The sequence below is a fragment of the Sus scrofa genome, chromosome 2, assembly GCF_000003025.6.
Source record: "Sus scrofa isolate TJ Tabasco breed Duroc chromosome 2, Sscrofa11.1, whole genome shotgun sequence".
Taxonomy (NCBI): Eukaryota; Metazoa; Chordata; class Mammalia; order Artiodactyla; family Suidae; genus Sus; species Sus scrofa.
In genome coordinates, this window is record NC_010444.4 from 20,001 (window position 1) to 31,997 (window position 11,997).

Consider the following 11,997-nt stretch of genomic DNA (forward strand, 5'->3'; position numbering starts at 1 on the left):
GGGCAAGTACGACGTCAATGCAGATGCCAAGGCAGCGCTGACAGAGCTCAAGTCCTGCATAGATGGCCTGCAGCCTGTGCACAAGGCAGAGCTGGTCAAGCTGCTGGTACCGTGGGCAGGGGGGCACCCCATTCCCAAGAGGCCTGTAGCCCTAGCAGGACACACAGCCCTACTCTTCAGGGCCTCCGCCAAATGCCACAGCCCCTTGTGACCCACGCAGTGCAGCAACCCCATTCCCCACCACCCCACAGACACCCTGAGCTGCCTCAGGAGCAGAGGTGGGCATTCCAGGCCCCACACCTGCAGAGCAACCCTCAGCCTCCCCCTGCTACACATACGTGCCCGCGCACGTGTACACAGCAGCATGCAAACACACAAGTGCACACTGCTTCCCCAGCTGCTAGGCGAGGGCTGCCTGCAATGTCCTGGAGCCCGCTGTCCCCCAGAGGCAGGCCTGGGCCTGTTTGCCTAATGGAGCTGTAGCTCTGTAGTGACTGAGCACTGGGCGTGGGACCCCCGGCCTCTTGGCCCACACATGTCTGCCTTCCAGGTGCAAGTGCTGGGCAGTCAGGACGACGCCTAGTGGACCCCAGTCGTGGCTCCAAGTAGCCACAGGACCAGCTACACAAGCGGCCATGGCGACGCCACCTCTACCACTTCCCGAGGCATGAATTTATCCTCAAGCCACCCATCCAATAAAGCCTCCTGTAGTCCAGGCTCTGGCTCCTGTCTCTCCCCACCCTCAGGGACACGACTCCACACTCACACAGACTCACATACGTAGGGTCGTGTGAGCGGAGCACACACGTACAAGTAACCCCACGTAGACGGCAAGCCCACCAACAGAAATCCAGGCAGACGCCCTTGTAGGCAGGTGGACAAAGCAAGACAGATGGACAGGGAGGTGTGTGGTTGCAGGGAGGCATCAGGACATGAGAAGGTCACGGAGGCAGCAGTGGGAGGGAGGGGCAGGGACTCGGAGCAGGGAGGCATTAGCACCCCTAAAGAGGAGGCAGCCAGGGCTGAGGGAAGGGTCTGGGCATGGGCGCGATGAGTCTGAAGGCTACCCTTTGTAGATAATAAATGTGCACAATATACCCATGACCGAGGGGTTGAGAAGTCGCCAAGGAAAGAGGCAGAACCCCAGCGGAAGCCCCTCGAGGAATTTGCTGATGAGGACACTCGGGGTCCAACAGAGTGGGCACAGCCAGCGTGGTGCAGAAGGGAGCACAGGGCTGGAGAAAAGTCCCTCAGGAAAGCATCAATTCCCACTCCCCAGCCAGCACAACCCCACAGCGATCCCCAACAGCCAGAGCCTTCCTGCACCTGAGTCTCCACCAGAGGCAGGGCTGAGTCAGCTCTGCCCCAGGGACTTTCACTCCTTGGCCTCTCTGGCTGTGGGCCCCGAGGCCTCACTGTCCCCAGTCCATCCACGCCTCTGTCCCGCACACTAGCTGTCCCCTTCCTGCCATCCACACCTCTGTCCCGCACACTGCAATAAGGAGCAAAGCAAAGTCCCAGGGCCCGAGCCATGCACGGCAAGGGTGGGGGCCTTTGGGCTGAGGCCATTGTCTCCATCACACAGACGGTGATCTAGAACCTACCATCCCAAAGAGAACATTCTAGAGCTCAGGGACCCCTCCCCAATTCTCGAAGCCCCCGAGGAGAGAGGAGAGAGAGGGAGAGGGCTTCCTCTCCATGTTCCTTTTCTGGAACTCCCTGGCACCGAGGCCGGTGTGACGGGACTGCCTCTGAAAAGTCCCAGTCCATAGGCTGTTCTGGGCACCGCTCCTGGACCAGACAGGTGAGAGCCCCTCCAGAGCGGCCCCATCCCCGCCCAGGGCACAGTCTTATCCAGGAAGTTGCCCACCTTTCCCACCACTCTTGGCCAAGCACACCCAGGGTCTTCTGAGCAGGAGGAACCAGCCCAGACCCCCTTAGATTCATGGCGGGTGGTCCGTGAGTGCTGAAAGTGACAGCATCCGTGGCCTTGTAAGTGAGGGTGGATGATCCTACTGCTGGCGGTCGGTGTGGCAGAGCCAACTCACTGCTCTCAAATCCAGGCCCCAACTCGAGATCCCACTGAGGAGGCTACAGCCTGCAGTTCTGCCCATCGCAGGGGGTGGGGGGGTAAAGGCAGGGATGGGGGTGGCGGGCTCAGGCCTCCCAGCACCTGGTCACTCTCCCATCCATGGACAGAGCCGGTCATGGCCGAGGAGGTATGGGTGGGCACCTGGAGACCCCATCGCCCCCGGGGGCCCATCATGGCCCTCTACAGCAGCCCTGGACCCAAGTACCTGATTCCACCCACCACGGGTAAGCACTTGGGAGCCTGGGGTGTGGAGGGGCAGAGAGGGGGCAGGAGCTCCGCCCCTGAGGTGGGTCTGAGGTGGGTCTGAGGTGGGCCTGAAGGGAGCTGGGGCTCATCTCTGACCCCCAGCCCATCAGTGCCTTTGGCGTCAACAGGGGTGGGGGGAGAAGCACAGTCTGGCTGCAGGCTGCTCAGAGCCTCTGCCCCACAGGCTTTGTCAAGCACACGCCCACCAAGCTGCGTGCACCAGCCTACAGCTTCCGAGGGGCCCCCATGCTCCTGGCAGAGAACTGCTCCCCAGGGCCCCGCTACAGCGTGAACCCCAAGATACTGAGGACTGGCAAAGACCTCAGCCCCGCCTACTCCATCCTGGGGCGCTACAGCACTAAGGCCACACTGACCCCCGGCCCTGGTGAGGGACCCTGGCCCCCAGCCCCAGCCGCCACCCTGGTAACCACCACAGCCCCGGGAGGCGAGCGTGTGAGGCACGCAGCTGTCCTCGGCCCCCCGACCCATCTTTCTCCTCATGATGGGTACCAGCAGGCCTGAGTGAGGGGACTGGGCCCCAGTGCAGCCCCTGAGACCCTAATGCCCACCTCTGACCTGGGCCCCTCTCGGCCCACATCAGACTCACCCTCCCTCCTCAAAAGCGGCCCCCAGCCCCCTACTCTGCAGCCAGCATTTCCGTCCTGGACACCACCCACTGGGTCCCAGAGGCCCCACACCCGCACCGTCAGGAGGTCCTCCTTGAGCTGCCTGAGCAGGACCCAGCGTCTGTGCGGATGGTCCTCGCCCTCCCAGCGCCCACCCCGTTCCTCCCCCACCACCCCAGGCGACTACTTCCCAGAGAAATCTACCAAGCACGTGTTCGATGCAGCACCCAGCCACTCCATTTCCGCCCGAACCAAGACCTTCCGAGTGGACAGCACCCCAGGTCTGAAGCAGCCCTGACGGCCCGTGGCCGACCAGGTTGGGGAGCCCGGGTAGGGCCGGTGAGGGGGGCCAGACTGCTGGCCGGCCTCCTGGAGGTGGAAAGCCCAGGGACGAAGCCAGTGGAGATTCTGGGCACAGGACTCTGCCCAGCCTGAGTCTCCACGCTCGTGCCCCCGACAGGCCCCGCTGCCTACATGCTGCCCATGGTGATGGGGCCCCACACTGTCGGCAAGGTCTCCCAGCCCTCCTTCTCCATCAAGGGCCGCAGCAAGCTGGGCAGCTTCAGCGATGACCTGCACAAGGCAAGGGTCGCCCAGCTGGGGCAGAGCATGGCTAACCCCCCCGCCCCCGAGAGATGGCCCATCTGGCCCCTTCCCCCAGAACCTCGGACCCACCAGCCAGACCCCCATCCTCCTGAAGGCCAGCAGCTCTTCATCCCCTGGGAGCCACATGTCTGGCCCCACCCTACCCCCACCGGGTTACATTCCAGCCGTGGGGAGGGGCAGACAAGGGACCAAGAGGCCGCGGCTCAGGCATAGAGATGGCCAGTGCTGAGGAGCGAAGAGCAGGGAAGGGGTTCTGGGCACTGCTTAAAGGGCAAAGAGCAGTCTTAGGTAGGGCTGCATTCAGGAAGAAGCTGAGGAGAAAAAGAAGCTGTGGCATGTTTCGGGGAGGAAGGTTCTTGCTGCAGAAACAGCCATTGTAAATGCCCTGAGGTGCCCAGGACCTGGAGAGACTGGTAAGCTGGAATCATAGCACTGCTGAGCTCACCCAGCCCAGCCCATGGCCCTTGAGTCCCACAGGACAGGGTTCCCAGCTGGGAAAAGGACAAGCCTGGAGCTGGCACAGACCGGGGCGTCACTGCCACGGTGAGGCTGAAGGGAGGGTGACGTCTCACACAGAGAAGGGGTCCTACAGCCCTGGGGTGCTGTTCCACAGTATGGCCATCATTTGGAGATAGAAGAGGCCCCTGACACACAGACACACAGTGCTTGGCGCCTGAAAGCCACGGTCTGATGCTGGCTCCTGCCCTCTGTGTTCCCACGCCCTGGCAGGCCAAGCCTATCTGAGCCTCTTTCACCTCCCAGACCCCAGGTCCTGCAGCCTACCGTCAGACCGATGTCCAGGTGACTAAATTCAAGGCTCCACAGTACACCATGGCTGCGCGGGTGGAGCCCCCAGGCGACAAGACCCTCAAGCCAGGACCAGGAGCCCACAGCCCTGAAAAGGTCTGGCAAGAGCACGGCCGAGTGGGGTAGGGGTGACATGGCCCAGAGGGGGTGGTGTGGGGAAGGGCCTGTGAGCAGGCAAGGGTCGTGGTGTCCAGGCACCCTCAGAACACTGTGCATTCTAGCTGCAGCCCTTTCCTCAGCTGGCAGGGCCCCCTGTCCCCAGTGTCCGCCAAGACTAGTGCTGCTGAGGGCTCACCACATACCAAGCCCTGTGGTCAAGCCTGGCAGTGTGGACTTCCTGCTGGTCACTTTGGTCCAGGGCTTAGGAGGTACTGCCCCAGTGAGGGCAGAGCCTGCAGGGGGACGGGGGTGTCAGGTCCTCACAGCCTCTCCTCTCCCAGGTGACCGTGACCAAGCCCTGCGCCCCCATCGTCACCTTTGGCATCAAACATTCTGACTACATGACACCCCTGGTCGTGGATGTGGAATAGTCCCGGCCCCGCTCCACCAGTCACCCTGAGCCTCTGCATGTCATGTTCCCCCAACAGCAGATTCCCGGGGCTGAGGGCTCTGGGTGCCTCCTCCACCAGCTGGGCTGCAGCTGGCCTGGCCCTGCAGGGCAGAGCACACTTGTTTGGACAGTTGTGACCAGTTATTTTTTCTATGCTACCTTCCCTTTTGCTAAACTTGTTTCCTGCTGAGCCTGGATATGTAATAAAATCTGATTCCATTAGTAATGGGTGTCTCTTGGGGGATCACCAAGATTTTCCAGAAAGGGGCCCCCATAGGCTACCACCGACCCGTGTCCGGCCCCTCCTAGCTTCCAGGGCCTGGGTTCTGACAAGAGTGGAGGGCTCAGGAGCCTCAGACACTGCCCTTAGGATTCTGCCTTGAGCCCTGCCCTCTACGTGGCTCTATCTGTCCCCTCCCATGTGATGTCCAGTGTGGCTCTCTCTCCCCTGCTGAGAGTCCCTCCCCTGGAATCTAGAACAGCGTCTGGGACCATCCCAAATGGAGATGCAACGTGACTCGTGAGGCCAGGCCATGCGACACACACAGAGCTCCCACCTGGGTACCCCCTTCTCTTTGCTCACCTTCACACCAGGAACCATGTCGTGAGGAAGCTGAACACATGATAAGACAGTGAACATGGCTGGGCCCCCAGCTCACCCCAGCGGTGACCTGCAGATCTGTCACTGAGCCTTCACGTGATGGCAGCACCAGCCTCTCACCTCTGAGAGGAAGCCTTAACATCATAAAGCAGAGACAACTGTCCCCACTGAGCCTGTCTCAAACTCCAGCAGCGACCATGAGACATAAATCACTGCTGCAGGGGTTCCTGCCATGCCTCAACGGTTAACAAACCCGACTAGCATCCAAGAGGATGCAAGTTCCATCTCTGGCCTCGCTCCGTGGATTAAGGATCCGGCGTTGCCATGGGCTGTGGTGTAGGTTGCAGACGCGGCTTGGACCTGGCGTTGCTGTGGCGTAGGCCCACAGCTGTAGCCGATTCAACCCTGAGCCTGGGAACTTCCAATGTACCACAGGTGTGGCCCCAAAAAGACAAACCAAAAAAAATTTTACTTCCGCAATTTCAAGTGACTAAATCTGAAAGTGACATTATACATCAGATGCTACGTGAAGCACAGGAGGCTATGGACAAGGAAGGGGTGACGAGCTGGGATGAAGGGCATTTCCAGAGGATGCTCGGGAGTCCGAGGCCAGCTCTCAACGGACTCCAACCTTCAAACCAGCGCTAGGCAGGTGGCCCTGTGGCCCCTGTGGGACTTTAGTCACGAAAAGGCAGTGACGCCACCTTCCCCAACTTAGTCACAGAAACCTGGGGAGAAAAAGGTCCAGCAGCAGGACGTAGTGAGTCCACGCCTGCCCCCCCGCCCCCCGCCCCAGGGGACGAGTAAGGACGGGAGCAGGGCCCGAGAGAAGGGGAAAGAAGCCACGTGGAGACCACCGTGCCCAGGGCAAGGCTGTGGACCAAGGTCAGTTCCAGACAAAACTCTCGGAGGCCCTGAAGGAAATGCAAACACCAAAGACTATGTGTTTACTTAATCGAGAATCTGTTTATTCCAAGTTTTTATGACCAAATGCCTTGTCCTTGACTTGGGGCCCTCCCTTGGCACAGAGGACTCCAAGGCCTCTTCTGTTTTAGTCTGAAGGGCCACTTAGCAAACCCCACTTATCCACAGGAGGAGGTGCTGAGTGCACAGGGCTGAGCAGAAGGGTGCAGGCCCCACAGAAAACCCTGCCGACGTGGTGGCAGCAGCATTCAGGAACTCAGCCTAATGCAACAAAAAAGTAAACCAGACAGAGACAAAAACCCAGACCCCAAAATAGCTGGAAGAGCTGCCAAGAGCCATGGAAATGAAGTGGGGAGGCAGAGGTGGGGACCCAAGGAGAGAACACAGCAACCAGAGGTCTCGGAGGGGGCAGAGCACTTCTTGAGACAGTCATTCTGAAAGGCAAATCCTCAATTCCTGGTCTGCACTGGCAAGACGAGTGGGCACAGCAGGTAAGAGCATCCTGGGGGGAGCAACAGCCATGGCTGAGCCATATTCTCAGGAAGCCAGGTTAGCAGGCCCAGAACAGGCGGCTGCCACACTCAGGTCTGATGTGTCTGCCGTGCCTGTGGTGACCCGATGGAAACACGACACGGCAGCAGCTGCTGAGCTTCATGAACAGTAGGCACGTCCCTGTGACAAATTTCAACATGAGATGAGCTGACGGCTGAGTCGAAGCCATGGAGGCAAGGAAGCGGACCTCACCGAGTGAGAAACAAGCACACACTGGAGGGATGGAGGCAGTAAGAACAGAGCACTCGGAAATGAGAAGGTAGCACGCTCCCCTTCCAGAAGGCTGAGGCCCAACCAGGCGCAGTGGAAAAGAGAAGGGCATTATGGTGAGTGTGAGACAAGCCAGGCCTGCTCGGTGGAGAACAAAGGAGAGAGAGAGGAGGAGCAGGAGCAGCAGGGCCAGAAGGTGAGGTGCCCAGGGCCAGAGACCAGAGCAGGGTGGGGTGGCAGGAGTTGAGAGGCACAGGCTGTGGCTGACATATGACCACATGTGTATGTGTGAAGATGGCCGGTGAGCCGGTAGCCCTCAGAGAGTGAAGGGGAGTGACCAGGAAGACAGAGAACTGGAACAAAAGACGGGAAGGACAGAGCTGATGACTCGTTTCTTACAGGTGTTTTCATGGGAAGACACTGAGATCTCACAGTGGGGTAGAAAGACCCATTGGTTTGGAAGAAACTGCAGTTCACCTTGTGTGAGCAGGAGACTGACCAGTGGGCACTGAGGGCCCAAGGAGAGATGGGCAGATACTGTAGGTGGAAGGGCCAGACTCGGTGGAAACTGTCCGCGGACCCTCAAAAAGCGACCTACAGATCCTATGAAAAGCTGTTACCTGGAAGCCTCCAGGCTGTACCCACAGAGGCCCCTGCTCACACCCTGCCTGACTCTGACATGCCAGATGAGCCTCTTTCTAGAGATCTGGGCTCCTGGAAACGTGTCTCGGTGCTGGACAGACCCTGAATCCTGAGAAAAGGTCAGTTTCTGCTCCTGGACACAGGGAGACCAGGAGGACCTGGGCCCGCGTCTTCAGCCAATGCTGCAGTTCACTTCTCCACGCATGGCCACTGCCCTTCCCTGAGGGTCGGGCTCCAGCCATGGGGTTGGACGGCAGGCAGACACCTCTCGGCAGGACCCTTGACTCTTGCTGGTCCACCAGTGCCCGGCAGCCCTGGCCAGGAGCAACGGCCATCTCTGGTTTGAGGACCCTTGGCTGAAAGTGACAGCAATGATTCGAGGTTCACAGTCGCACCCCTTCCTGTGTCGGCTCTGGGCACCTCGAATACCAGACGTGGCCTTATCCAGACCAAGACCAAGCAGAGAAGCCTCAATACATCAGAACCCTGAGGGCTGGGGGAAGGGCTGCTGGTCACAGGTGGTCACGTCCAGGATTCCCAGCTGCTCTGCTCCAACCTGGCTCTGCTAGGGCTTCTAGCACCCAAGATGGCAGAGGAAGCTGGGCCTTGGTTACCCAATGGGGATGGGCCCCTTGCACACATGGGACCAGCTAACATGAGCTTACTGGGTCAGAGGCTCCCAGCCACACAGGAAAAAGATTCCTAAGCCATGCTCATCACTTCGAAGGGGTATTTTGTAGGTAGATCTTCTGGAGCCCAGGACACAAGGCAGAGGAAGACCCTGGTTGTCCCAGGTACCTACAGAAACCAGTTCCCACTGGCTCACGTCCTTGCCCTTGACAGGAGGTAGGAGAGGATGAAGAAGACCACGATCAGGCCCATGGCCACACCACAGAGAAGCTTCCGGTTGTCTCGCCCAGATCTCGCCATTGTGGAAAAGCGCTTCACACTCCCCGTGAGGAGGCCCGTCACACTCGTGAAATCCGAGTCCTAAGGGAGGAATCCTAGCATTGTCACACGGGGCAGCAACTCCACAGCACACACACGCGGGGGGGGGGGGGGGGGTGCCTGCAGGGCAGGTAACGTGGGGCCGAGAACACCGCAGACCCTTACCATGCCGTCCAGGTACCGGTTCTGGTCCTCCACATCCCTATCAATGTCCAAGGCCAGCTGCTCAGGACACAGAGGGGACAGGGTCAGGCCAGGACAAAAATAACGGACTGTTCCTAACCCCCCACGGCATCAGCAGAGGTCAGGAGATCCAAATGTCACCTGGGCCAGCACAGGTGAGTGCTGCCATGTACGGGACAAAGAGAGAACTATCTGGACCCCTTCCAGGCCTCCACCCTCCCTCTGACGCCCTCCTCCAGAAGGCCAGATGGAGGTGAAAGGAGAGGACCACCACTGACCGACTTGAGCCTGGTGACCTTGGAGGCCAAGGTGTCCGCCATCCGCTTGTTCTCCCGGTCTAGAATCTCCTCCACAGCGCCGGGGCTCTGAGCTGTGAGAAGAGACAGAGAGGGGGTGAGAGTGTGCACCCACCCACGCGCACCCTCTTGACCTCTGCCCTCAGGGCTCTCACTCCAATTCCATCTAGTCCAGGGGGACTGGGCTTTCCTGTGTCTGCTGAACAGGTCCTGCCCTAACCCAGGGTCCAAAGCGTGAACTTCACACACGAGACAGCCGCGTGAAGGACAGCGTGCGAGAGCACTTGTTCTGTGTAGGCATCCAAGCCCGGATGGGTGGGCAGCACCTTCTGATACTCTGTGACAAAACCTGTACCATCCCCTCTGGATGGACTGGTATGTCAGCCCAGATGTCACCAGCGACGTAGAGGGGACCTGTTCTCAGAGAAAACCAGTAAACTCTGGCAAGGACTTAGGAAAAAGTCATGAACAGAAGGGGAGGTCGATCTCACGAGCAGGGCATAGATCTGCTCAGCTCTGCATCCTACACAGAGCCTTACACAACACCCAGAGCAGTGGTTGCTGAGACCTGGCCCAGGACAGGGGCTGGGACTTATGACTTGACTTGGTATAACCATCCTATCAAGTAGATGAGAACTGCCTCCCCAAGTTCACAGGCCAGATTTGCCGTGGGCCAGATGTCTCAGGGAGGCTCATCTAATAGGATCACAACCCTAGAAATCATGGATGTGTAAAGATGCCACGAGATGTTAGCATCCTACCAACCGCTTTCATCCATTAAATCTGTAAATGCCGCAAGCCCAGCGGAAACAAGCATCAGCATCCCACTTCGCAGATAAGAACAGGGGTTCCCAGAGGGCAAGTGGGCCACTCCCAGCCCCAGTCGGTACGAGGCCTTCTTGGGCCATCACGCGCAGCCCTCACTCCTTGGGGCTGGCCTCCGGAACAGTCGACCAGCCCGTCTGGCTGAGGTCCCGTGCAGAACAGTCTCACGAGGGCGGAAGGGGTGGGGACAGCGGACATCCGGACCCCGCAGCTTCACCGAGAAGCCGGGCAAGACCGCCCGAGGGCCCCACCCACGCCGCCCTGGCTCCGCCTGTTCTCAGTGTCTGCCGGCCAAAGCCACCCAGAGAGGCGGGGGCGGGCGAAAGCGACTCCTGCAGGCAGCGGCATCGGTTCCAGCACCGCCGCCACCTGCCTCCGCTCCCCAATGCTCACCCCGAGCCCAGTCCGCCATCGCGCCCAGCACGGACCCGCAGAGCTACAGCCTCCCGGGATGTGGCGCAGCCGTCGGGGAGGGACTTCCCGTCCCGCCCCTTCCGCCCGGGGCCCTCCAACTTCCGGCCGAGCGGGCGAGCGGGCTGGACGGAGAAGAACTGACGTTTCCTCCACCGCCTGCCTTGTGAACAGGGCCGCTGGTTCGCTCCTGGGACTGCTGGAAGGTTATCGTTTTTAATAGCATCATGGTGCCGACAGACAATTCCGCGGCCATTCCTGCCGAAGGCGGTGTCAAATCCTAACTGGAAAGAGCTCACGGCCCTTTCTCAGGCGAGAGAGGCTCCTCGCGGCGACACGGCCCGGGGTCCGAGGCCCGCCCGGCTGCGGTGCGGTTAAGGCGAGGACTCGGTGTGAAGCACGCTCCAGATGCTGCCGGCGGGATAAAGAGGGGATCAGTGCCTGGAACAAGCGAGCGCTGCAAAAATCTCAGGGATGAAGCACTTGAAGGAAAACGGGAAATCAGGAAGAAGAGTGGGAGCGTGAGGGGAGTTAGGGGCAGGAGGAGCCGGTGCTGCGACCTTGCACCCGGGCACTGACAAGGGGTCTGGCACAAAATAGATGCTCAACAAAGGCTTGTTGCGCAGTGGGTGGAGTATATGTTATTCACCCACTGTAATGGAGCATTCACTCTGTGTCGTTTAGTGCTGACAACCCACCGAAATGGGACCTTTTATCATCTCTGCTTTTCAAAAGAGGGAACTGGGTCCAGGCCAGAAGATGTGTCTGCTTACACAGCCAGGAAGTCCCTGCACATGATCAGGCTTTGCCTTCATCCTGACCTGGACCTTCCCTCCCCACTCTCCCCTGTCTCTCAGCCCCAACAATGATCTCTTTCTCCTACAACGGCCATTCCCACCTTTACTCTGCCGGCTCCTTCGGCCTTGAATGAACTTCCCCCACATCCCTTCCTGGCTCACTTCTTCCTCTGGTCTCAGCAAAAGCGACACTTATTCAAATCCCCTTGGAGCCCATCAGGCCCCTTTTTCAATCACAGCACTATGACTGCTTAAAGTCTTCCCGTTTTCCCGTTTTTGTTTTCACCTCTGCAATATAAGCTCCACGAAGGCAAGGACCTGTGGGTTCTGTTCACCCACATCCTGGTTCCTTGCATGCTGTAGGCCCTCAAACGCCTGCTTAATAAACAAAGTGGTCCCGGGGCTGCAAAGTCCTTTCCACTTCGTCTTTCCTCGGAACATCTCATTCGTTCTGTACATCAAGAGGGGTGTAGTGTGCGTGTAATAGCGGGGTGAGAAGCTAAGGCCCTCTCCCGTAGGGAATTCACTGCTCGGAGCCGGAGCGATTCAGGCCCGTGGTCGGATAACCACTGAGTCGGACACTGAAAGGCAACGTGACTAGACATCAAAGCCTTTAAATTCCCGAGGGCTCTTCTAGGCCTCTCCACTTTAAGGCGCGCGCAGCCCGGGCCCCCGCCCCGC

The 11,997-nt window shown here is 59.4% G+C and overlaps 3 protein-coding genes across 9 annotated transcripts in view; 2 read left to right on the plus strand and 1 right to left on the minus strand.

Annotated features, from left to right (window-relative positions):
- The window catches only part of SCGB1C1 (secretoglobin family 1C member 1), a 3,166-nt gene extending 2,449 nt beyond the window's left edge, over positions 1–717 (plus strand). The window contains exons 2-3 of the mRNA XM_003124223.5: positions 1–106; positions 551–717. The exon at positions 1–106 is cut by the window's left edge and continues 94 nt beyond it. Coding sequence (XP_003124271.1) covers positions 1–106; positions 551–583 — 139 coding nt within the window. The 3' untranslated portion in view covers positions 584–717. The remainder of the gene's footprint in view (positions 107–550) is intronic.
- Positions 869–5,845, plus strand: ODF3 (outer dense fiber of sperm tails 3). Of its 2 annotated transcripts, NM_001348539.1 has the most exons (7): positions 1,683–1,804; positions 2,200–2,316; positions 2,523–2,723; positions 3,144–3,245; positions 3,425–3,546; positions 4,333–4,473; positions 4,818–5,149. In NM_001348539.1, exons 2-7 carry the CDS (start codon positions 2,208–2,210, stop codon positions 4,905–4,907), a joined length of 765 nt encoding a protein of 254 aa, NP_001335468.1. In that variant the 5' UTR covers positions 1,683–1,804; positions 2,200–2,207; the 3' UTR covers positions 4,908–5,149. The 2 variants fall into 2 exon arrangements, with proteins under 2 accessions (XP_020933325.1, NP_001335468.1); XM_021077666.1 differs by having other exon boundaries at positions 869–2,316; positions 4,818–5,845.
- BET1L (Bet1 golgi vesicular membrane trafficking protein like) lies at positions 6,475–11,960 on the minus strand. Of its 6 annotated transcripts, none has more exons than XM_003354407.4 (5): positions 10,502–10,610; positions 9,266–9,357; positions 8,970–9,026; positions 8,659–8,846; positions 6,475–7,124 (listed from the first exon to the last, which is right to left on the minus strand). In XM_003354407.4, exons 1-4 carry the CDS (start codon positions 10,518–10,520, stop codon positions 8,679–8,681), a joined length of 336 nt encoding a protein of 111 aa, XP_003354455.1. In that variant the 5' UTR covers positions 10,521–10,610; the 3' UTR covers positions 6,475–7,124; positions 8,659–8,678. The 6 variants fall into 6 exon arrangements, with proteins under 6 accessions (XP_003354455.1, XP_013847586.1, XP_003124272.1 ...); XM_013992132.2 differs by lacking the exon at positions 10,502–10,610 and adding an exon at positions 10,049–10,461; XM_003124224.4 differs by having other exon boundaries at positions 6,475–8,846; positions 10,502–10,613.

Bases quoted from the DNA above. Each gene is read 5' to 3' on its own strand.
- ODF3 (XM_021077666.1), top strand. From the start codon at position 2,007: ATGATCCTACTGCTGGCGGTCGGTGTGGCAGAGCCAACTCACTGCTCT. The intron at 2,724-3,143 runs GTGAGGGACCCT...CCACCACCCCAG, and splicing joins CACACTGACCCCCGGCCCTG to GCGACTACTTCCCAGAGAAA. The intron at 3,246-3,424 runs GTCTGAAGCAGC...TGCCCCCGACAG, and splicing joins CCGAGTGGACAGCACCCCAG to GCCCCGCTGCCTACATGCTG.
- BET1L (XM_013992132.2), bottom strand. From the start codon at position 10,106: ATGCTGATGCTTGTTTCCGCTGGGCTTGCGGCATTTACAGATTTAATG. The intron at 9,358-10,048 runs GTTGGTAGGATG...CTCTTCTCACAG, and splicing joins AGATTTAATGGATGAAAGCG to CTCAGAGCCCCGGCGCTGTG. The intron at 8,847-8,969 runs GTAAGGGTCTGC...TTCCTCCCTTAG, and splicing joins ACCGGTACCTGGACGGCATG to GACTCGGATTTCACGAGTGT.